The sequence below is a fragment of the Oncorhynchus mykiss genome, chromosome 25, assembly GCF_057628025.1.
Source record: "Oncorhynchus mykiss isolate SJ-2025 chromosome 25, ASM5762802v1, whole genome shotgun sequence".
NCBI lineage: Eukaryota > Metazoa > Chordata > Actinopteri > Salmoniformes > Salmonidae > Oncorhynchus > Oncorhynchus mykiss.
Window position 1 is genome coordinate 34,100,758 of NC_143046.1, and position 24,344 is coordinate 34,125,101.

General features: G+C 42.5%; 1 protein-coding gene across 1 annotated transcript; it reads right to left on the bottom strand.

The window, feature by feature from the left end:
- Nucleotides 1–490: 490 nt before the first annotated feature.
- Nucleotides 491–12,740, bottom strand: LOC110505068 (WD40 repeat-containing protein SMU1). Its single transcript, XM_021584024.3, has 12 exons — nt 12,549–12,740; nt 11,905–12,115; nt 11,622–11,774; nt 8,815–8,925; nt 8,506–8,634; nt 8,154–8,273; nt 7,900–8,016; nt 4,756–4,883; nt 4,490–4,616; nt 2,917–3,084; nt 2,650–2,802; nt 491–1,196 (listed from the first exon to the last, which is right to left on the bottom strand). The coding sequence occupies exons 1-12, from the start codon at nt 12,572–12,574 to the stop codon at nt 1,098–1,100; spliced, it is 1,542 nt and encodes a 513-aa protein (XP_021439699.1). The 5' UTR covers nt 12,575–12,740; the 3' UTR covers nt 491–1,097.
- Nucleotides 12,741–24,344: the final 11,604 nt, after the last annotated feature.

Below are 24,344 nucleotides of genomic sequence, written 5' to 3' on the forward strand. Positions count from 1 at the left end.
CGTTTGTGATCCAAGGAGCATTGGCGCACCAAACCCATAACACTGGGAATTACAGCGAACCGAACCCGGCTTTCAGGTATCTAGGCCCGACATCGATGACTACACACTTGGTGCACTAACCATTTGGGAAAGCAGCCAAGACTTTCTCTCCTACATAAAAGTAACAATTATTAAATTTGTTAAGATATGTAATATTTCAGAAAATGTCCTTAATACCAGACCCCAGCTTTTCGTTCATCTGCATGTCCAGCCCTTCAATGTTTTTTCTTCTTCCAATAAATAAAATATTGGGGGCCAACAAATTGCATAAAGATTGTTCAGCCTTCCTGTTGGTCAACAATCCGAACCAGCTCTTGTCAAATTGGCAGGCTGCACATTTAGCAGACGCTGGTATCCAGAGAGACTTACAATAGTGAGTGCATACATTTTATACTGTAAATCGGACTATCAAGGCTCAATAAGAGGGCTGCTCGACAGAAAATACTTTCACTTTGTTCCTGGTCAGAAATATTTTTTATTGGCCCAGACAAGAAATGGTACATGTAAATCCAGTCAACCACTGACACGTAATCAATACATAATAGCAATCCATGCGTTTCACATCTAGGAACACACGTCAACACACATGGAAAGGAATACCATCGCATTCAGGGATTCAAATTTTAAAAAAGGAGACAAATAACAGCCCTTTTTATTTCTTGCAGTGCAGTAAAACAAAACAATGGCTGACCAGACTGATACGAGGCAAAATATTGAACCAGACATTCTTGAGAGAAAAAAACGCAATTAAAAAATATATTTACATTAATCATTTTTTAAAATATATATAAAAAAAGTTTTTCTAATGCCCATCACTGTACTCCCAATACCCCAGTGTTTTCCCTAGTTAGACCTTGTCTTAGGCATGGCGCGGGAGCCCCACAACAGCAAACACGGACTGTCAATTGGGGCCAAAGCATTTTGGCCTGAACAGAGATGGGAGGGAGACATTACCCGGCCTGCCTAAAGCAATGGTAGGGAAAACACTGCACAGTCCCATGGGCAGAGCAGCTGGCATGCCGATGGAAGGGGGCTTGTGGGGTTAAGCAGGGCCATACTCAGGGTTTCCAGAGCTTGAGTAGGCCGTCCTCGCTGTACGTGGAGATGAGGTTCTGGTGGGGGTGGTGGGCGATACCAATCACATCCTTCTCATGGACCTAGGGTAGGGGAGACAAGATGTCATGATGAGTTTCTAACACAACCTTTAGACTAGTCAATCCTGGCTCTTTTACATTCATCTAACTAGGGCGACAGGTAGCCTAGTGGTTAAAGCATTGGGCAAGTAACCGAAAGTTTGCTGGTTTGAATACCCGAGCGAAAAGGAGAAAAATCTGCTGATGTGCCCTTGAGCAAGGCACTTAACCCTAGTTTGCTTCAGGGGCGCCATACTACTATGGCTGACCCTGTAAAAACAACACATTTCACTCCACCTATCCGGTGTGACAATATACAGTACCAGTTAAGGGTTTATTTTTATTTGTACTATTTTCTACATTGTAGAATAATAGTGAAGACTTTAAAACTATGAAATAACACATATGGAATCCTATAGTAACCAAAAGTGTTAAATAAGTCAAAATATATTTTAGATTTGAGATTCTTCAAAGTAGCCACCCTTTGCCTTGATGACAGCTTTGCATTCTCTCAATGGAATGAGTAGGTGTGTCCAAACTTTTGATCGGTAATGTATGTTTTTTCCAACAGAAATGTTGAATTGCGTGTCTTGTCCCTGACCTTGTCTGACTAAATGACATCAACACACAAATTATTTCTCAGGTAAAATAGACAACTCTTATTTTTATTTTAACCAGGCATGAGTTAAATGTTAATGATTGCAATGCAATTTCCCCCACCTGCAAAATCAAAATGTGTTCATCTGTACAGTTTTTGGGTGTCTGGATATATAGTGGTAATATTCTCTCCAGAGCATAAAAAACTACCATAGGCCTATTTCCTGGCGCATGTTCTCTCTTTAAAAAAAAACTGTTTTGATAGGCCTACCACGAAGCCATGTTATCTATAATATTAAAAACAGTAGACCTGTAGGTTAGGGCTGGTCCTGCATGTCCGATGTGTACTCTCATTTGAGTCGAAGTAGCTAGCAAGTTAGCTTCGGTGCTTGACTGCCATTGTGAGGTCAGAACGCTCGGATCAATCCCACCCCTTGGCCTGAAGCGTCCAGTGTGCTCTGAACGCTCCGAGAGCGAAACACTCTGAATTTACAAAACGGACAATCTGACAAACTCTGAATTTACAAAACGCCCAGATCGCACTCTGGCACTCCAGATTGAATTAACGAACACACACTAATATAACTACTGTGATGCATAATTGCCATGGTAATTTGGAATTACCCATCAACGAGTATTATAGGCAATGTAGTCATTCTACAGATACATTGGCCTACAAGTGCTTACACCATTTCCATTGCGAGAGCATGGTAAATAAGCAAACAATACAAAACACAGCTGAATCTAACATGGCCAGTAAGAGGTCAACCCGCTTCTTTTGAGCCTGAAATGAAGACAATTGGTGCAATATTGTAGGAGGAGATCCTTCCGCAGTTAAGGCATATTGTATTAAAATATAGATGATTTGGAATTAACATACTGTCAGGGTTCTCTCCAGCTTGCCAGTGACCGTGCTGAAGCAGTAGAGCACAAAATCCTCTCCTACACAGTAGATCCACTCGCCACGGGGAGACAGCGTGCAGCAGACAAAGTCTCCTCCCTCCCTCTTACCAGAGCTAAAACTCCTCACAATCTGGAGGACAGAGGGAATAAGGTCATACATGTCATTTTCAAATATTCAAAATTAATACTTATTCAGTTATACGTGGGTTTCTGACGACCGTAAGGGGTCAAGTTGAGTCCTGACCTGGCCCTGCATGTTCATGATGACTACGGTGTTGGAGCGGTTGCACACCACAAAGTGCTCTGGGTTCTTGGGCAGCAGGATGACGTTGTTGACTGTGATGTCGGTGCCGGCCGAGGTGCCAAGGGACTTGAAGGTGTTGGTGCATTCTGTGGTTTTCATGTTCCACACCTGACAGAGATTCACAGACAAGGGTTAACAATCAAAAGCCGAGAACATTTATTATGCTATAAATGCAGGTATACTGGTCATACTATGAACTAGACAATCTGGTATAGGGTGGAGACAAGTCAATATACACGTGTGTGTGTGTGTGTGTACACACACATTCAAATTAGTGGATTCGGCTATTACAGCCACACCCGTTGCGGACAGGTGTATAAAATCGAGCACACTGCCATGCTATCTCCATAGACAAACATTAGCAGTAGATTGAAAGTCTCTGAGCTCTTCAGTAAGGCCAAAATGACACCGTCATAGGATGCCACCTTTCCAACAAGCCAGCTCGTTAAATTTCTGCCCCGGTCAACTGTAAGTGCTGTTATTGTGAAGTGGAAACGTTTAGGGGCAACAACGGCTCAGCCGCGAAGTGTTAGGCCACAAGCTCACAGAACGGGACTGCAGAGTGCCGAAGCGCATAAAACAATTGTCTGTACTCGGTTGCAACACTCACTACCAAGTTCCAAACTGCCTCTCAAAGCAACGTCAGCACAAGAACTGTTCATCGGGAGAATCATGAAATGGGTTTCCATGGACGAGCAGTTGCACACAAGCCTAAGATCACCATGCGCAATGCCAAGTGCCGGCTGGAGTGGTGTAAAGCTCGCCGCCTTTGGACTCTGGAGCAGTGGAAATGCGTTCTCTGGAGTGATGAAACACACTTGGTAGTCCGATGGACGAATATGGGTTTGGCGGATGCCAGGAGAACGCTACCAGCCCGAAAGCATAGTGCCAACTGTAAAGTTTGGTGGATGAGGAATAATGGTCTGCGGCTCTTCTTCATGGGTCAGGCTAGGCCCCTGAGTTCCAGTAAAGGGAAATCTTAATGCTACAGCATACAATGACATTCTAGGCGATTCTGTGCTTCCTACTTTGTAGCAACAGTTTGGGGAAGGCCTTTTCCTGTTTCAGCATGTCAATGCCCCCATGCACAAAGCGAGGTCCATACAGAAATGGTTTGTTGAGATCGGTGTGGAAGAACTTGACTGGCCTGCACAGAGCCCTGACCTCAAACCATCGAACACCTTTGGAATGATTTGGAACGTTGAGTGCGAGCCAGGCCTAATCGCCCAACATCAGTGCCCGACCTCACTAATGCTCGTGGCTGAATGGAAGCATGTCCCCGCAGCAATGTTCCAACATCTAGTGGAAAGCTTTCCCAGAAGAGTGGAGGCGGTTATAGCGGCAAAGGGGGGACCAACTCCATATTAATGCCCATGATTTTGGAATGAGATGTGTGACCAGCATGTAGTGTAGGTGGAGCCAAGTCAAAATATATGATGCAAATAAAAGTTTTCCTTGTACATTATGGGACTGCTGGCTTCTAAGCAGCCTTTTGCAGCGTTGGGGTTCATACCTTTACAGTGCCGTCAGAGGAAGCGCTGATGATATGGTGTCCGTCAGGTGTGAATGTTGCTTCATTAACAAACGAAGAGTGTCCTCGGAACTCTTTCAGCGACTTGCCCGACTTCAGCCCGTGAACCCTGTGGAATGCAAAAACATAACGGTTATGGTTCATTGGTGACCACTGATGTACAGGTAGGAAGAAAACAAAAAAAAAAAGAGGAGAAAGTTAGAAATGAGAAAGCATGAGAGAAAAATGGTTTCATATCGGAAGGTTACCTAATGGTCTGGTCGAAGGAGGCACTGAGCAGCTGGCTGCTGTCCTTGCAGAAACTGAGGCAGGTGACACCTTTACTGTGGGCGCGCTCAAAGCGTCGCAAGCACTGGCCACTCTGGATCTTCCACACCTGTCAGAGGAGAGACGAGGTAGGGAAGATGGGTTGAGTGGAAACTCACACTAATGCAAGAGTTTGAACATCAAAAGTTGAAGGAAAAGTGACACTCCTTATAGACCTTTTTAAGGAGGCGTGGAAGTGAACCCTGGAGTTGTGCGTTTGTAAAACAGCCATTCCATCACAGCTGTGAACAGCTAGGCTAGCTAGCTTAGTCTAGTTGTTTTCTCAAGGTCAAATCAGCATTTCGACCGTAGTATTCATGGATGGGATGGTCCTTACGATCAGGGACAAATCTATTTTGCAATTTAAAGATTTCCCAAAGAAGCATCGCTGCGTTGCCTGCATGGATAGTAAAGTCAGCAGCGGGTGGTGGCGGTGCCAGGACGATGTGCAGCACACAGGTAATTGGATTACGGCATCTATTTTAGCTAACGTCAGCTACATATTAGGATAGACAGCCACCCCCAAAAAATGTATGACAAACGTTCGCTACCTAGCTAGCTACTGAACCGATTTCCCGGAGAACTACGACAACACAAAAACACAATTGAAACAATATCAAATGCAATATCACTTGAGAATACTGAAGCAAGTCCTGGTCTAATTTTGATCGTTTCCTAACTTCAGACACAGACCTGTGAAAGCTGTTAACCCGGTCTGCAGATGAAGTTCTGGGGGGACTGAAGGGTATATCTCCAATGGGTTATATATAATATTGGTTTACTGTTACAATTGCTTGTAGGACAAAAAAATAAAAATACTTTAAAAGTAATATTACATAGATTTAGAACATGCATGGCCGACCTTGCTCCTAGAGCTCTAGCTACTGGTTGTGCAGGCTTCTGTTCCAGCCCAGCCCAGACATACTGCTTATCATGTGTACTTGACACTATTCAATCATCCCTTGTTTTGGAGTAAGATGGATGTCTAAACCCACTAATCATTTATATAGGCTTTCTTTGTAGGATATGAAATAAAGTTTTGATTCTTTGAATTAAGTATAGTGCATTGTTTGGAAATTGAACATTCCCTGTTTTATTTGGTTGTCACTCACTACGATTTTGTCTGATGATATTGCACAGATTTGCAGCTGATGTCCTTGATCATTGGTGTGGGTGTAACAATCCCTGTATGGCTGACCTAGGATGCAACCACTGTCTACAGCAACACTTCATACACCCAAAGCAGTGTCCATTATCCTACCAAAACCATGATATTGGTTGGGCTAGGATAACAGTACTTGAGGTCTCAGGGTGGGTGACATCACCACACAATGGCTACTAGGGCTTTGTCTCAATTTGTCTTTCCTTGATTACTCACATTCTATCGCAACTGTATTGGAGGAGAAGGTACAAGGTCCCTCCCCCTCAATTTCTTCTCCAACTGGTTTTCAGGTGATGAGAGGAATCGAGGCAGGATGAATTGAGAAAGCACCAGTCACCCCTCCTGCAATTTTGCTTCATTCTGCTACACTCACCCTCCTCCAGTGGTTGGTACACTAGCTTCAAGTCTCATTTGATTAAGGTTTGCGTCCCGGGATGGAACTCATACAATTAATGGCTACTTTGCTGCCCATGTAAAAGTGACCCTTCACTGTGGTCACTCTCCAGGGTATTTGTCTAGCCTCCACTATCCGTGCTCTAACCTTTCGGTTCCATAGCTTACAGTGGATGTGAGATTATTTTTGGCATGCATGCCTCATGCAGACATATGATAGGATTAGTATCGGCTTCGTGGGCATGTCCAATGAACATGTGCATGTGGCTTGTCATTTATATACTGACACAGGATTAGCAAATCGTCACACATTGACGTTTTGTTGATGTTCTCTATTTTATATGATAGTATTGGGAATATTAAAAAGCATTCGCGTCCGAGATAACTTGGGAATCATTTGCTAATAACTTGAAAAGAAACGGCTGATAAATGGCAAGAGCAGTGTATGGGTTCTTAGCAAATATCACCATCATGAAGGTGTTCAGAAAGGTTCATTTGATTTAATTACAAAATATATTTGTTTGCCTCGTGTTATGTATGATCCTGGTGTAATCATATGCAGTCCAACATTATAACCACAAGGTGTCAGCTCTAGTATTTGTATACTGAACAAAAATATAAAACGCACCATGTACTGTAGTGTTGGTCCCATGTGCTAAAATATTTGACGTGTATCTTTTTTGACACACAAAGACCCAAACGGCATCTTTGTGTTGGTTGAGAATGAAATGACTGAACAAGTGAACAATGAAACAGCACAGCAAGTAAGTGAAAGAAATAGGTTTTAATTATGTTTTACTGTTAATGGGGACATACGTAAATGCCAACAAAATAACTTTTTGGTGTGTGTGTGTGTAACCTTTATTTAAATAGACAATTCAGTTAAGAACAAATTCTTATTTACAATGACGGCCCAGACGACTGGGCCAATTGTGCGCAGCCCTATGGGACTCCCAATCCCGGTCAGCTGTGATACAGCCTGGATTCGAACCAGGAACTGTAGTGATGCCTCTTGCACTGAGATGCAGTGCCTTAGACCGCTGCGTCCACGTGTGTGTGTTAACTATTTAACTGTACTAAAACAGCCACAAAAATGTAAAATATTGGTTGTCGGTATGTTTTTTTTTGGCGAGGAATGTCATATCGGTGCATCACTACTAAGTAAATAAGCCATACTTTTATAACCGCTGAACACCAACCATCAACCACTTAGATCATACATTTTCAGTCTCCGTGTTTGCTCTTCGCAGTCCGGACAAGTTTAAGCAGGCGCGCAGTGGATTATGGTTATTGTAGTCAATTACCACATTTCCAGCGCTAAACTACGTAGAATATTGGTCTGTTGGAAACTACTACATTGCACACTTCAGGAGTGACCTGATTTAGCGCTACAGAAACTGCACATCGAACTCACAGAAAAAAACTGAACTAAATGGAATTCAAATTGAACTGACGTCGGTCAAATTAGAGGTTTAAAAAAGCGGAAAAATAACCAACATCTCAGTTAATCGTTTAGCACTATAGTACATACCTTTATTTTGCCGTCCTGGGCCCCTGTGGCCAGCATCTCTGTGTCCCTGCTGAAGCACATACATAACACTGCATCGTCCATCATCATGAAGTTATCCTGCGCCTGGTACTTCAGATCCTATCACAAACATTTGATTAGGTCATTTTACAAAATGCTAGCAAGGGTATTTTCAAAACTCCATGAATTGAAATCCAGTGATATTTTCCAAATTGCCACAAATCCGAGTATCATTTGGAGTTGGATCGCACACGTACCTTTCTGATTTTGCCCGTGGTGAAGTTCCAGACCTCGATGAAACCATCAACTGATCCCGTGACCAAGTACTGACCATCAGGAGAGAAGCGGGAACACTCCACATGGGACTTCTGCCCAAACTAGTAAGAATAACACCGCATTATTATAACACCCAAATAGCACTCCTTGTTCTTGTTGTCATGCATTAAGCGTTTTTATGCATTGTTTGATTCAATTATGCTTTGCATAACCAAGCCAGTACCATTGAGATACAGGATTCTCTGTTGTAAGAAAGAAACAGCCAAGAAGCAGCATCAAAACCACCCTCACTAATAAAATACACTGACAGTACCAAATCTGGGCATACAGTACCTTTATGTGTCTGGTGAGCTGTGTGGGGAAGCGCTCCTCCTCCACATCCTTCACAGCTGCCTTGCCCCTGAACAGGTCAATGGTCATACCTGGGGGCAGGAGACCCTGGTGCTGCTGCCATTTTAGGGACTGAGCGAGATGGTGGTTAAAAGATGGCAGTTAAAATACTAAAATCGGTGGTCTCAAAATGTGAGACATCAAGCTGCTGCAACAGAATATTAGCCTGCTCGTAGCTCACACTGTGTGTGCTGAACTAACGTGAAAAGACCCTATGATGGGTGCCCAGAGGTATAGGAACATGTCACCCACCTGTCCCAGCAGGGCCATGAGACGGGAGGGGGGCACCACGCTGACCTCCCCGGCCAGGGCCTGGGCGATGGCCACACGCCTCTTTTCCTTACTGCTTCCGTCTGGGTAGGCCTGGGAGGACACAGAGGGAGAGCATACAGACACTGGGCAATGACAAACAAGACTGCAGGAACTCGTAAGATACCATAACAAAAACCGACCCAGTCCCGGTTTCCCGGTAGAGCACCCTTCTTTCAAATGGCCAAAGATGTAACGTTTCCCCAAAAAAGCACGCAGAGAAAATGTTCGCTAAGGCATCTGTCGATACCGATAGGATTGAAAGAAAGGCAGCGCTGCTCTCTGATCAGATTTCTTCATTCATAATCGTGTTATATTTATTCCACAATACTGCCGACAGATCAGCTCCTAAAGAGATATCACCTATTGCTGAAAATGTTTAGGCGGCTTATTCTAATGAGTAACCAATAGGCAAATAATGCATTAAATCAAGATTTGGCACATTATTGCATACGTTGTTACGCATTATTAAATATATTGAGAAAATTATTTCAATATGATTGAAATATATAGGCCTACGTAGCCTAAACTGTGTTCATCTTTTAATACAGTCATCTGTTTTCATGTAATTAATATTTTTATCCATTGCTTGTTTGTAACAATTGCAAAAACAAACTTCTTATTTGTAGTCGACTTTGTTCTGAAGTTATCTGCGGTCACAGAGACAAATAAACATCTTGATTGTTTGTTTAGGGGAGATCTTCTGTATTTAAAGTGACATGGAAGGGCAAAAAAAAGCATCTAATAACGCACTTAGCTGTTCTACAAGTGATCTGAGGCAGCCTGTAAATAACAACCGTTTTCAAGTGCAACTTTAGTAACAATGATTTTGGGACACAACGATGCTCCTACACAGCGGCGACCCGTCATTCAGGGCAGGTGAGGCAGAGCACCACACTTAAGTAGAAGTGAGTAAGGCAGCTCCATAATGCAGGTGTTTCAGCCTAGCTCAGGTGTTTCTGTGGTGGGGCTAGCCAGCAGAAAATGCAGAGCGGTGCACCTGATTGGCTCAGTTTTCTGTCACTCATGGGACAATATGTCACCCAATTCTAAGGTTAGAGCTCAAAACTTTTAACACCTTGGGTTCTGCTATGGAGTTATATTAGAAGTGTCCATCCAAGAAAGCTCAAGGTTATTAGCCGCAGATAGAATGACATCAAATCATGTTAAATCTACAGTAGCTTTGATTGGACTGATCACGTCAACACATTACTTTTAAAGTCTTAGCTACCAGTCATCATCAAGTCGACAATATACTGGCAAATCCTTTTTAATACTTGTCATATGAAGAGAAATAATGGAGAAAATATAGATACAATTTATCGATGCTCATCGACCATAAACATTACATAAATTGGAAATCGCAAATTCAATAATGAGTCGTTTGGAAGTAATCAGCGGCTAACTGTAAGCGTTGCAAAGAAACCACTAATGTTAGCCTGCTATTCAATGGAGTGACTGTGTCCCCCCCCCCCCAAGTTCCCTCCATAAATTCAGAGAATGCCAGACTTCGACTTCACAAGGTGAGTCCAAAGATATATTGTATGCTGCTCCATAAATTATGTCATATGCAAGGGAGATATGTATACTCTAACTAAGAAAGTAATACTAAGTGTATCTAAGACACTGCATCGTCACTGCAGTACCTTGTTCGAATCTAGTTAATAGAGGTTGTGTAGTAAGCGGTTAGTAGCCCGTGTGCCTCACCCTAATAATTTGGTCTATTTTCACCAAAGCGGTATTGTAAACACATCGTTTGTGGCCCGGTATGTGCTTGTTTGGCTCCTTTTTTGGGTACAGCTTTGACAGTGCTACTGATAGTAGTTGTGGTGCTTGTCTTGCACGTGCAAATCCAGCACACACAACATTCTATAACATAATTGTGTTATTTGACGTGTCAAATTAAAAGCTTATTTAAGGCGTCAAATAGTGTTAAATGACGTGTATCTTTTTTGACACGCAAATACCCAAATAATGTGGTCTATTTTCACCTCTTAATTTAGCCTACTGTTCTAACTTGGTGGTGCACATATAGCCTATAACCTGTTTTAGAGAAATGTAATCATTGAATATTGTAAGAGCTTTCATTGTCTGTTTATATGTCCCATTTATTTATTGTACGGTTCTGACGTGTACAGGGAGTATACTGTAAGGACGGCCCATGTTCTGAATTCTGTCGCTGTACATTTCAAAAAGTGCTGAACAAATAGTTAGTGACTACGTCCGTCGTCGCTTGCTCATTAATGTCTTAATCGAAATGACGGATTGCCTCTTATCCACTTGTCTCCTTACGCTATAGTTTGTACATCTCAATGGTCAGTAGAAGCCACATTTGTTTAAGCAAGTCTGCCATATCAGATATGTTTATGCGTAGTGGCTTTGCTGGCATGCATCACACTTATTTTTGTTTTGCCCCACCAAGATTTAGATGCTAAAATTGCCACTGCTCCTACAACGGTTCTAACAATGAACTTAGCCTTAAGATGCTTTTAGGAATTCGGGCTTCATTTGAGTGACAATGGAAGAAAAAGATACAAGTGGCAAAGTCAAAACTCTATAGGACATTTCTTCATGCTTTATTTCAGGGGAACACAAGTAAAGTTAGGGTGATTTTTTGGTGTTCAATAAATGGATGTCCAGGCATGCAACTGATGCACAGAGAACCAGACTCATGACAGAACCTGGAAAACAGTGCATACGGAGTTATATCTCCCCTGTGCAGGGTGTAATGTTGGGAGATGTCAACTCACCTCTCTGGGGTCAAAGTAGGAGCGAGCCAGCAGGTTCTCCAGGTGAATGTACCTCTCTGGTTGGGTCTGCTTCAGCATGATCATGGGGTCTGTTTGCCTTAGCAAAGACCTGGCTGCGCCCAACTCTCTCAACTCAATGAGCTCCAACACCACCTGGGGGGGAACAAACAAATATATTAACTCTCCATCTTACAGAAAACATATTGACATAGCAGTAAATTACTAGATGGTAAATACAGTTATGGTACATACAAATTCAAAATGCAACACACCAACTTCTTACCTGTTCATACAAGTCTATCAAAGTCTTGTCAGGGAGCTTGAGTGACTGGATAGCTTGCAGCACAGTGTCCCAATGGCCACTGTTGATGTCTGCCACGAAACTCTCGATACTGTCCACAGTGTTCAAAGACACGGTGGTCTCTTCCTGAAGGGTGGTCAGTGTTCGGTGCAGATTGTTCTCTTTCAGGTACTGCATTATCAGACGAATCACGCTGCAAAATCAAGGTAGACTCCATCAAGGTACGTCATGTTTTGATGCAAGACAAGCTCGGTCTATCTTGTTCGCTTGCAAACTAGCTAACGTTAGCTAGCTGGGCTGATTAACGATGTAGCTAGCTAGCCTATCAGAACAGCTAAGTTAGCGAGTACATACTATATGGCTGCAACACTATCATAACCTAAGCTAAAAGACCACTAGTGGTTACAAAAACACACAACACTTGCTAATGAAACATAGCTAGGTATCTAGTAGGCTGGTTAGCAAAGTGATGTTAGCTTAGCAAGCTGGGGGTGGCTACAAGCTGCTTGCAGGTTGTGGTACTGTTAGGCCTCAACTGAGTTTAGACCTGCCACGTGAACCACAATAAAGAAACAAATCAAACAACCATTTACAGTTGTGCAAATATGAACACCTAGAATACTTACTCTGCCGATTCCACCTCCAAAGACATGATTAAATCGCCAAAAAGTAGATAGTTGTGAGGAGAGAACACAGCGCAAACGCAATGAACGAAGTCGTAGAAGTGGGCGGAGTTTTCACTAGACGAAAAATATGTTTTAGTAAAAGACAAAAACGTCCACAAGATGCAACATGCGCACCGGATAGTAGCTAAACGCCCGCTCAGGGTCTTATTCGGGATAAACAGTTTCCATGCATGTGCCTTTGATATTTCCCGCTCACGAGTAGGCTATCCCTGTTACCATGATGAAACATAATTTCCCTCATTTAAATGAATATGGGTTAAATGGAATAGTATTTGAAATATAATAATATAATATAATATAATAATAAATATAGTAATTGAAATATGGACACTTGATTGTAGGCCTATAATCTCTCACATGTCGAGTACTATAATATGTACTCCTGCAGGATTATGCATTTCTTGCAGTCAAATTATCAAATAAAATACAATTTATTGGTCACATACATGAGTTTAGCAGATGTTATCACTGGTGTAGCGAAATGCGTGTGCTTCCAGTTCCGATATTGCAGCAATATCTAACAATTCCACAACAAATACCTAATAGTATTGAGTATCAGCAAAATAAATGATTACGGAAATTATTATAGTGGATGACCTGTACAGGTAGCCTGCTTTTTTTAAGTGATTGGTTTGACAATCAGACAAACATCATAAACAACACCCATGATAAACGAAACTGAGTCTGCTCAGACCGTGAAAAACAACAGTAAACTGGATAAGATGTTTACATGCCACAGTATCCCGTCTAAATTCAGCATATCCCAGGTATCTTTGGCTCCCTTCACCTAAAAGAGCCGTTAATTTGGCTCCCAAACTGCTCTTCATTCAGTACTTAGAAAATACCTAAAACCATGAAAAAGTTTTCAATCTCTAATTTAAAGCCTAAAACGTACCATTATGTCAGAACTTGAAATGTGATTTCAAATACATTTTTACCTGACCAAATTATTAGATGGCCTGCAAAATAAAGGGAAAAAAATGTATGCACTGAAAAAATGAGTGTTGACCGGAATTTGTATCTATATTGTTCCTTACCATCTTCAGAGAATGTTTTTATAATTTATCTGCAGATAATTGTTGCCTGGAGCTCAAAAAGCAATAGTAACAGTATGCAAATCAGGAAGCAAAATTAATGGCTCTTTCACAGATAATTCAATCAGTCAAATGTATTTCTAAAGCCCTTTTTACATCAGCAGATGTCACGAAGTGCTTGTACAGAAACCCAGCCTAAAACCCCAAAGAGCAAGCAATGCAGATGTAAATGCATGGTGGCTAGTAAAAACTCCTTAGAAAGGCAGGAACATAGGAAGAAACCTAAAGAGGAACCATGCTCTGAGGGTTGGCCAGTCCTCTTCTGGCTGTGCCGGGTGGAGATTATAAGGGTACATTAAAGTCAGATCGTTAAAGTCAGATCGTTCTTCAAGATGTTCAAATGTTCATGGTTGACCAGCAGGGTCATATAATAATCACAGTGGTTGTAGAGGTTGCAACAGGTCAGCACCTCAGGAGTAAATTTCAGTTGGCTTTTCATAGACAAGCATTCAGCGGTTGAGACAGCAGGTGCAGTAGAGAGACAAAGATAGAGAAAGGGAGAGAGGGAGGGGGAGAGAGAGGGTCAAAAACAGCAGGTCTGGGACAAGGTAGCACATCCGGTGAACAGGTCAGGGTTCCATAGCCACAGGCAGAACAGCAGAAACTGGATCAGCAGCACGACCAGGTGGACTGGAGACGGGGACAGCCAGGAGTCGTCAGGCCAGGTAGTCCTGAGGCCATGGTCCTAGGGCTCAGGTCTCTGGGGAGGGGAGAAAGAGAGATGGGACAATTAGAGGGAATATACTTACGTTCACATAGGACCCCAGATATGACAGGAGAATTACACCAGATAGGACAGACTGATGTGATTTGGTTCCCGATTCGTTTGTTCCCTTCCAAAAGAGCTGCTTTTACTCTTTTGTCTGAATTTGGCTGCAGGCAGTTAAACAGCTGAATTGTGCTAGAAAACAGTTAATTAGGCCTACTCTGAGCTTCGATATCAGTTCATAATGCACATTAGTGACATCTGTTGGTCAGCAATAAATAGGAAATCTAATTTTATTGGTCACATACACATGGTTAGCAGATGTTATTGCGAGTGTAGCGAAATGCTTGTATCCTTCCTGTTTGGCCCGGTCTGGGGATGTCATCGGATGGGGCCACAGTGTCTCCTGACCCCTCCTGTCTCAGCTTCCAGTAATAGTAGAGTTTGGAGTGTGACTGAGGTTGTGGACAGGTGTCTTTTATACTGATAACAAGTTCAAACAGGTGCCATTAATACAGGTAACGAGTGGAGGACAGAGGAGCCTCTTAAAGAAGAAGTTACAGGTCTGTGAGAGCCAGAAATCGTGCTTGTTTGTAGGTGACCAAATACTTATTTTTCACCATAATTTGCAAATAAATTCATAAAAAATCTTTTTTTTTGTCTGTCATAGTTGAAGTGTACCTATGATGAAAATTACAGGCCTCTCTCATCTTTTTAAGTGGGAGAACTTGCACAATTGGTGGCTGACTAAATACTTTTTTGCCCCACTGTACATCTCGTGTCTGAGCCGCTGAATTGTGACTCCACTTTGTCTCTATACTGACATTTTGCTTGTTTGATTGCCCTTGCGGAGGGAATGATTACTCTGTTTGTTTTCTGCCATATTCCCAGTCGCCTTGGTATGGTTAAATGGTGTGGTACGTGCTTTCAGTTTTGCGCAAATGCTGCATTCTATCCACAATTTCTGGTTAGGGTAGGTTTTAATAGTCACAGTGGGTACAACATCTCCTTATCTTCTCTAGGGTAGGGGGCAGCATTTTGAATTTTTGATGAAAAGCATGCCTAAATTAAACTGCCTTCTACTCAGGTCCAGAAGTTAGGATATGCATATGATTAGTATATTTGGGTAGAAAACACACTCTAAAGTTTCCAAAACTGTTAAAATAATGTCTGTGAGTATCACAGAACTGATTTGGCAGGCGAAACCCTGAGAAAAATCCATTCAGGAAGTAGGATTTTTGTGTTTGTTTGTCGTTTTCTATTCAATGCCATTACAGTATGCATTGACTTAGGACTCAAATTGCAATTCCTATGCCTTCCACTGGATGTCAACAGCCTTTAGAAATTGTTTCAGGTTTGTATTCTGAAAAATGAGGGACTAAGAGCAGTCTGAATGAGTGGACCCTGCCGTGTCACAGAGCTTTTTCATGCGCGCGACCGAGAGAGTGCCTTTCTTGTTTACCTTTTATATTGATGACGTAATTGTCCGGTTGAAATATTATCGATTATTTAGGGTAAAAACAACCTGAGGATTGAAAATAAACATCGTTTTACATGTTTCTATGAACTTTATGGATACAATTTGGATTTTTTGTCTGCCTGTTGTGACTGCGTTTGAGCCTGTGGAATACTAAAGAAAACGCGCAAACAAGAGGTTTTCGGATATAAAGAGAGACTTTATCGAACAAAAATTGAATAAATGAATGTCTTCTGAGTGCAAACATATGAAGATCATAAAAGGTAAGTGATTAATTTTCTCTCCATTTCTGACTTGTGTAACTCTTCTACTTGGCTGATTACAGTTTGTAATGATTTGTCTGCTGGGCTATGTTATCAAATAAATGTAAGCTATGCTTTCGTCGTAAAGCATTTTTTAAATCTGACACCGTAGTTGGATTCATAAGAAGTTCATCTTTAAACCTATGTAAAATAGTTGTATCTTTTCTGAATTTTTATAATGAGTATTTCTGTATTTGAATTTGGCGCTCTGCAATCTCACTGGATGTTGGCCAGGTGGGACGCTAGCATCCCACATACCCAAGAGAGGTTAACACTTCCTTATAAACTCACTCACCGAATCTGCGTACACGTCGAAACAATTCTCTGAGGCTACCCAGAACATATCCCAGTCCGTGTGATCAAAACAATCTTGAAGCGTGGATTCCGATTGGTCTGACCAGCGTTGAATAATCCTTAGCATGGGTACTTCCTGTTTGAGTCGTGGCCGTCGTGGTATCGGCTTGAGGGGGATATAAACGGCTGTGATAATAACCAAAATAATTCTCTTGGGAGATAATACAGGCGGCATTTGATTGTGAGGAATTCTAGGTCAGGTGAACAAAAGGACTTGAATTCCTGTTTGTTGTTACAATTACACCACCATACATCGTTAATCATGAAACATACACCCCTGCCCTTCTTCTTCCCAGAGAGATGTTTATTCCTGCCGGCACGATGCACTGAGAATCCAGGTGGCTGTACCGACTTCGACAGCATATCCCGAGAAAGCCATGTTTCCATGAAACACAGTATGTTACAATCCCTGATGTCTCTCTGGAAAGCAACCCTTGCCCTGATTTCGTCAACTTTATTATCTAGGGACATTAACGAGTAATATACTGTGGGTGGTGGGTGGTGTGCGCGCCTCCGAAGTCTGACTAGAAGACCGATCCGACACCCTCTCCTCCGGCGGCGTTGTTTTGGATCGGCCTCTGGAATCAGTTTAAATGCACCCTGGGTGGTGCGGACAAAGCATCTGCTTTTAGAAAGTCGTATTCCTGGTCGTAGTGCTGGTAAGTTGACGCAGTTTCGATATCCAATAGGGATTCCTGGCTGTATGTAATAACACTTAAGATTTGTAAGAAATAATGCATTAAAAAAATACTGCAACGTTTCCTAAGGACTAGAAACGTGGCAGCCCTCTCTGTCGGCGCATCGTTTTGATTGTCAGAGTTTTTGTCAGAGTTTTTTTCCTACTGTTTTCATCAAAACTATGTGGCGCAGCAGTAAGGGGTGGCGTTATTAGCCTACTGTCAGTTGGAATGCCATAAACAAATTATTTTACCAACAATGTGCAAAAAGTGTGGTTTCACATAAAACCTTTTTCCAAATAATTGTCCTTCTCCAAGATTCGACCCGATACCCTTACATTGCTGAATGTTCCATAATGTCATACTTTACCTGCTATGTTACCGGTCAAAAAAAAACAGGCCTACATGTAAAACATCCTAACTGCATTTGTAAGTACGTTATCCAGTAGAGGTCGGTGTTTGGATGCAGCTTGGAATTGAAGATTGGCACACTGTTTTGGTAGTCTGGGGGTTGACAACGGAGAGGACCTCGAGCAAGCAATGGCGGAAGTGGAAGTATTGTGCGATTCTGTTGGCGTGAGTAAGTTGGTGAGAATGAGTGTGCGATGGTAAAGAAGAGTGGAACTTAAAGGGTTAAAGTTGGAAATGTACACCAGTTTGATGGAGTGCAATTCACGTGTAGTTATGTTTTTTTGAGTGACCCGTTTGCGGTCTCAAAGATTGTGATGGACGAATTGGGAAAAGCACAATCGGTCAGAGTGACATGGAGAGGAATTATGTTGATTTTGTGTGTGTCAAAAGAGCAAAAGGAGAAAGCTCTACAAGCTATCGACATATGTGGAAAGCTAGGAGTTTCTGAGTCAGGCACTAATCTTGTCATCTCTGGCGTCTTGTTGGACATAGGGCTTTGTGGTTTAGGTTGAACATGCCAGGAATGGTAAACACATGATAGCCGGAAAGAAGGAGGAAAGCCAATCAGTTTACTGTTGTTTAATTAATGAAGTGTTGCTCCCAACTCATGTAAAATCTAGGTATGTGAGATACAGTTGAAGTTGGAAGTTCACATACACCTTAGCCAAATACATTTAAACTCAGTTTTTCACAATTCCTGACATTTAATACTAAATTGTTGCCAGCAACACAGTTGCAGTCACCAACGCTCTGGATAACATAAACACAGTCTAACCAGCTCTGCTAGGGCGAGTAAAATGGTCAGTGAGCTGTTCTCTCATTTGTGGCTGGAATTAGTTAGCTAATGTTAGCTTGGGTGCTTGACTGCTGTTGTTAGGTCAGAACACTTGGATCAACCCTTAAAGAGATGGGTGGGGCTAAAGCTTAAGAGGGTGGGAACGATACTGAATGGGTGTAGACAAAGAAGAGCTCTCCAGTAGATACCAAAACATTCAAAGGCCATTTTCTGAGGTTACAAGTTTATCAACTTTCAAAGCAGAATTACTTTCCCATTGTTCCTCAATGTAGTGAATGAAATACAATTTTCTAGCTCTGATTCTCTACTTTTAACCAATGTAAAAAAAACACAATTGCAAATTTTGCCTCGAATCGAGCCAGTCGGTCACATTTGATTTGTCACCTTACCGTGAAATGCATACGTACTTACAAGCCCTTAACCAATAATGCAGTTCAAGAAATAGAGTTAAGAAAATGTTTACTAAATAAACTAAAGTAAAAAATAAAAAGTCATACAATAAAATTACATAACAATAACGAGGCTATATAAAGCGGGTAGCAGTACAGAGTCTATGTGCGGAGGTACAGGTTAGTCGAGGTAGATTATACATGTAGGTTGGGGTAAAATGACTATACATAGATAATAAACGGCAAGTAGCAGCAGTGTAAAAACAAAGGGGGGGGGGGGGGTCAACGTAAACAGGTGCAAGAGTTACAGGGTGTGTTGAGTGGTAGTGTCCCGTCTTCCCAGGCCGTTGGCATGGTGCAGAAGCAGATAGGGTCAAAGTAGTGGAATGGTGTAGTGAGTTTTTAATGACTGTAGGGTTAGTAAAATGGATTCATAGTATAGTCCAGTTGGGGGCGGTAATGCAACATATTGGATGCCAACTGACGTTAAACTCCAAAGAAGAAGTCAACTGATTTTCGATTTTTGACACGTCTTTGGGCTCCAGTATCAAATGTAACATCACTACTGAATAGTCGGTTGTTATGTTTTGATAACTTTTTTGTTTTAATCATGGCTACAAAATAAATGTTTGTTTTTAGCAGCGGAGGTTCAGGTATGCCTACTTGTTGATAGAGGGCTAGGCACTGTTCAGACTACGGTAGGCCTACTATGTACTTGAGATTTTTAATTGGCTGAAGCTTCTTATTTGATTATTTTCTCTGGTTTCTCGCTTGTTCTGGATTCTTAGCCTACTGTGTGCCAATTTGCTGTGGCTGGTAATTGGATAAAGTCATGAGCTGTAGTGCATTTGTTTTCTTCCCCGGTTCCTAATCCAGAGTACAGGTTGGCACTGAGGGGATTCGATTAAACTGTCCCGGTGCCTCTGCAAAAAGTGATTACATTTGTTTCGGAACCAGGCTGCCTTCCCTCCGTGAACCTGGTTCCCCGTTCTGGCTGTCGGCCAAAGAAAACTATTTCAGGTTAATGAATAGGAGTAATAAGTAGGATTCAGTGTTTTCACATGCAAAAGTGATTGCTTTTGATAAAAATGATTTTTCTGCATTCCCAATGAAACCTAGTCTGAAAATTCAAGCATATGTTTCATGGGAAAGAGATGTATGTTTCTGAACAATACATCATGCTGGCTTGGTGACTACATGACCGAGCACCACAAATGACAGTTTGAATTGAGCAGGGTGTGCCTCCCTCACCGACTTTGCCCGGTCACGTGACGGGCCATAGCTCTGTTCAACCCGGGCCAGCTTAATCCAATCCCCCCAGTGATTGCATTTGTTATGTAACTCCGGCTGCCTCCCAGACATGCACACTGAGTCAGGTGAATTGTAGAGAGATAGAGATAGGCCAGAGTGCAATACTAGAATAGGTTAATATGCTACACTATTTATAATGTTTTCTGTACAAGTTTCATTTGAGTATAGTGCTATAAAAACACTGTTAGATCATACTCCATCTTTGAATCAAACCACAGTAGACTAGGCTTAATACCACCCTGGCACCATCCCTTGAATGGCCCATGGCACTTTGACGTCATTTGCTGCTTTCTCCAATTTGTTCAACAGGGGGCGATAGGTCCACGTTTACAGAGAGGACAGTGTCATCTCAGTATTCTCTGCCAGTGAAGGTCTTTCAAGGTTATGATGTTCAGTGCTGTGCTACACCAGTCCACCTTGTAATTCATTTCATGTGTGTTGGTGAGGACATTGGCGCAATCCTGCTCTGAACAACATCCACATTGCAAATTAATTTGTCAGACTGCAATTCAGGCTTGGTTATTAAATGACCTTTGACAGAGAAAAAAAACGTATCGGTTTGCATTGTGTGCAATGCAATAATGTTGCAGACATTTGAACATAAATAATTTCCTCCTCCTCTGTCGCCATTTGCATGTGTTTTGGTCTTAAATGTTAGTATTTGGGATGTTGATTGTCACATGAAAATGTATTGTCACTGTGTATGATATAACACTAATAGCTGTTTGAGCCCACGCATGATGGGCCTTTCTCATGATAACATCAAATACATTACCTTATAAGGAAGGACAAGATGGCTGTTCTGGAGAGAGCCAAAAACTTGAGAGGAACCAACATCGTCAACGAGGGCTACTCGGAAGCTGGGCCCCAGAGGCGGAAAGAACTTATCCCAGCTATGAAAGCTGCCAGAGAGCATGGGGACATTGCGTACATCTGCTAGATTAGACTAGAAGTTTAATAGTCACATGTACAGGGTTGCAGGTGTATTGGCAAGATACAGTGAAAATCTTAATCTCCGAGCTCCAACAATGCAGGTCCAAAATTAAAAACAATACATGTAATAAAGAAGATAAATAACATTTACACAACTGAACAAGAGGACAAGTACATTAGAGTGTCTAGTTTGAGAAACAGACGCCTCACAAGTCCTCAACTGGCAGCTTCATTAAATAGTACCCGCAAAACACCAGTCTCAACATCAAAGTTTATTTGTCACCTGCGCCGAATACAACAGGTGTAGACCTTACAGTGAAACGCTTACTTACAGGCTCTAACCAACAGTGCAAAAAAGGTATTAGGTAAACAATAGGTAAGTAAAGAAATAAAAACAACAATAAAGCAATAAGCAAGGCTATATATACAGTAGCGAGGCTACATACAGACACCGGTTTGTCAGGCTGATTGAGGTAGTATGTACATGTAGATATGGTTAAAGTGACTATGCATATATGATGAACAGAGAGTACCAGTAGCGTAAAGAGGGGTTGGCGGGTGGTGGGTGGCAGGACACAATGCAGATAGCCCAGTTAGACAATGTGAGGGAGCACTGGTTGATCGGGCCAATTGAGGTAGTATGTACATATCTACATGAATGTATAGTTAAAGTGACTGTGCATATATGATAAACAGAGTAGCAGCAGCGTAAAAGAGGGGTTGGGGGTGGCACACAATGCAAATAGTCTGGGTAGCCATTTGATTACCTGTTCAGTAGTCTTATGGCTTGGGGGTAAAAACTGATGAGAAGCCTTTTTGTCCTAGACTTGGCACTCCGGTACCGCTTGCCATGCGGTAGTAGGGAGAACAGTCTGTGGCTGGGGTCTTTGACAATTTTTAGGGCCTTCCTCTGACACCGCCTGGTGTAGAGGTCCTGGATGGCAGGCAGCTTAGCCCCAGCGATGTACTGGGCCGTATGCACTACCCTCTGTAGTGCCTTGCAGTCGGAGGCCGAGCAATTGCCGTACCAGGCAGTGATGCAACCAGAGGATCTCAGGACCCATACCAAATCTTTTTAGTTTCCTGGGGAATAGGTTTTGTCGTGCCCTCTTCACGACTGTCTTGGTGTGTTTGGACCATTCTAGTTTGTTGGTGATGTGGACACCAAGGAACTTGAAGCTCTCATCCTGCTCCACTATAGCCCCATCGAATGAGAATGGGGGCGTACTCGGTCCTCCTTTTCCCGTAGTCCACAATCATCTCCTTAGTCTTGGTTATGTTGAGGGATAGGTTGTTATTCTGGCACCACCCGGCCAGGTCTCTGACCTCCTCCCTATAGGTTGTTGCCAGTGATCAGGCATACCACTGTTGTGTTGTCTGCAAACTTAAAGTGGGTGAACAGGGAGTACAGGAGGGGACTGAGCACGCACCCCTGGGGTGCTCGTGTTGAGGATCAGCGTGTTAGATGTGTTGCTACCTACCCTCACCACCTGGGGGCGGCCCGTCAGGAAGTCCAGGATCCAGTTGCAGAGGGAGGTGTTTAGTCCCAGGATCCTTAGCTTAGTGTTGAGCTTTGAGGGTACTATGGTGTTGAATGCTGAGCTGTAGTCAATGAATGGCATTCTCACATAAGTGTTCCTTTTGTCCAGGTGGGAAATATTAGGACTAGCAATGTCAGAATGGCATTGACTAAAATACAGTATATAGATATGAGATGAGTAAAGCAGTATGTAAACATTATTAAAATGACTAGTGTTCCATTAAAGTGGCAAGTGATTCCAATGTAGAGCAGGGTTGAGTAGCCGGGTGGTAGCCGGCTAGTGATGGAAGTAGTCTTTTATTGTCCCCAGCACAAGGTTAACAAGATGGCGCCAATATACATGGTTGCTTGGTTCCTGGCTCCTAAGCAACTTTGCAATATTTTGTTCGTTTTTGTGTTATTTCTCACCTCATTAGCTCAGGACTTTTTTTGTATTATTACATACAGTCAGAAATAACTTTGGATATCAGAGCAGCATTTTGACCAGAAATACCCCCCAAGCCAATTCCACTTATCCAAGGGTCTGCTCCAAGACACTGCTGGTGGAGAAGAAGTATTCGGAGTGGACTTTTAGTCCAACTCAGGAGGCATGCAAACCATCCAATGCTTCCGAGTATATTACCCGCTAATGTTCAGTCCCTGGACAATAAAGTAGACAAGCTCAGGGCAAGGATATCCTTCCAGAGAGACAGAGACTGTAACGTACTCTGTTTCACGGAATCAAGGCTCTCTCCAGATATACTGTCCTTGTCCATACAGCCAGCTGGTTCTCAGTACATTGCGCAGACAGGAATAAAGAACTCTCTGGGAAAAAGAAAGGCGGAGGTGTATGTTTCATCATAAACTACTCATTGTGTGATTGTGGTAACGGACAGGAACTCAAGTCCTTTTGTTCACCCTATCTAGAATACCACACAGTCAAATGCCAACCGCATTACCTCCCGAGAGAATTCGTCACAGCCATGTATATTCCCCCTCAAGCCGATACCACCAAACGCTCTCAAGGAACTACACTGAATTTTGTGCAATTTGGAAACTGCATATCATGAGGCCGGATTTATTGTAGCTGGGGACTTTAATAAACCAAATCTGAGGAAAACGTTACCAAAGTTTTACCAACACATCGCCTGCGCTACTCTCGCATCAAAAACTCTCAACCATTGCTACTCTCCCTTGCGGGATGGCTACAAGGCCCTCCCCACCCTCCCTTTGGTAAATCAGATCATGCCTCGATTCTGCTCCTCCCTTCCTATAAGCAGAAATTCAAAGCGGAAGTACCCACGGTAAGGTCTGGTCAACGCTGGTCTGACCAATCGCAATCCACGCTTCAAGATTGATTTGATCACACAGACTGGTGTATTTTCTGGGTTGCCTTTGAGAATTACATTAACGTATACACTGACACGGTGGCTGAGTTCATCATGAAGTGTATAGGGGGATTTGTTCCCACCGTGACGATTAAAACCTATCCAAACCCAAAAACGTGGATAGATGGCAGCATTCGCGCACAACGGAAAGTGCGAACAACCACATTTAACCACGGCAAGATGACTGGGAATATGGTTGAGTACAAACAGTCCAGTTATGCCGTCTGTAAGGCAATCAAACAGGTAAAATGTCAGTACAGAGATAAAGTGGAGTAGCAATTCATTGGCTCAGACACGAGACTTATGTGACAGGGATTCCAGACAATCACGGATTATAAAGGGAAAACCAGCCACGTTGTGAACACCGACGTCTTGCTAC

Excerpts from the sequence above, each read along its gene's own strand:
- LOC110505068 (XM_021584024.3), bottom strand. The coding sequence starts at position 12,574 with ATGTCTTTGGAGGTGGAATCGGCAGA. Across the intron at positions 11,775-11,904 it reads TGATAGACTTGTATGAACAG|GTGGTGTTGGAGCTCATTGA; the intron begins GTAAGAAGTTGG and ends GTTCCCCCCCAG. Across the intron at positions 1,197-2,649 it reads AGCTGGAGAGAACCCTGACA|GTCCATGAGAAGGATGTGAT; the intron begins GTATGTTAATTC and ends CCCCTACCCTAG.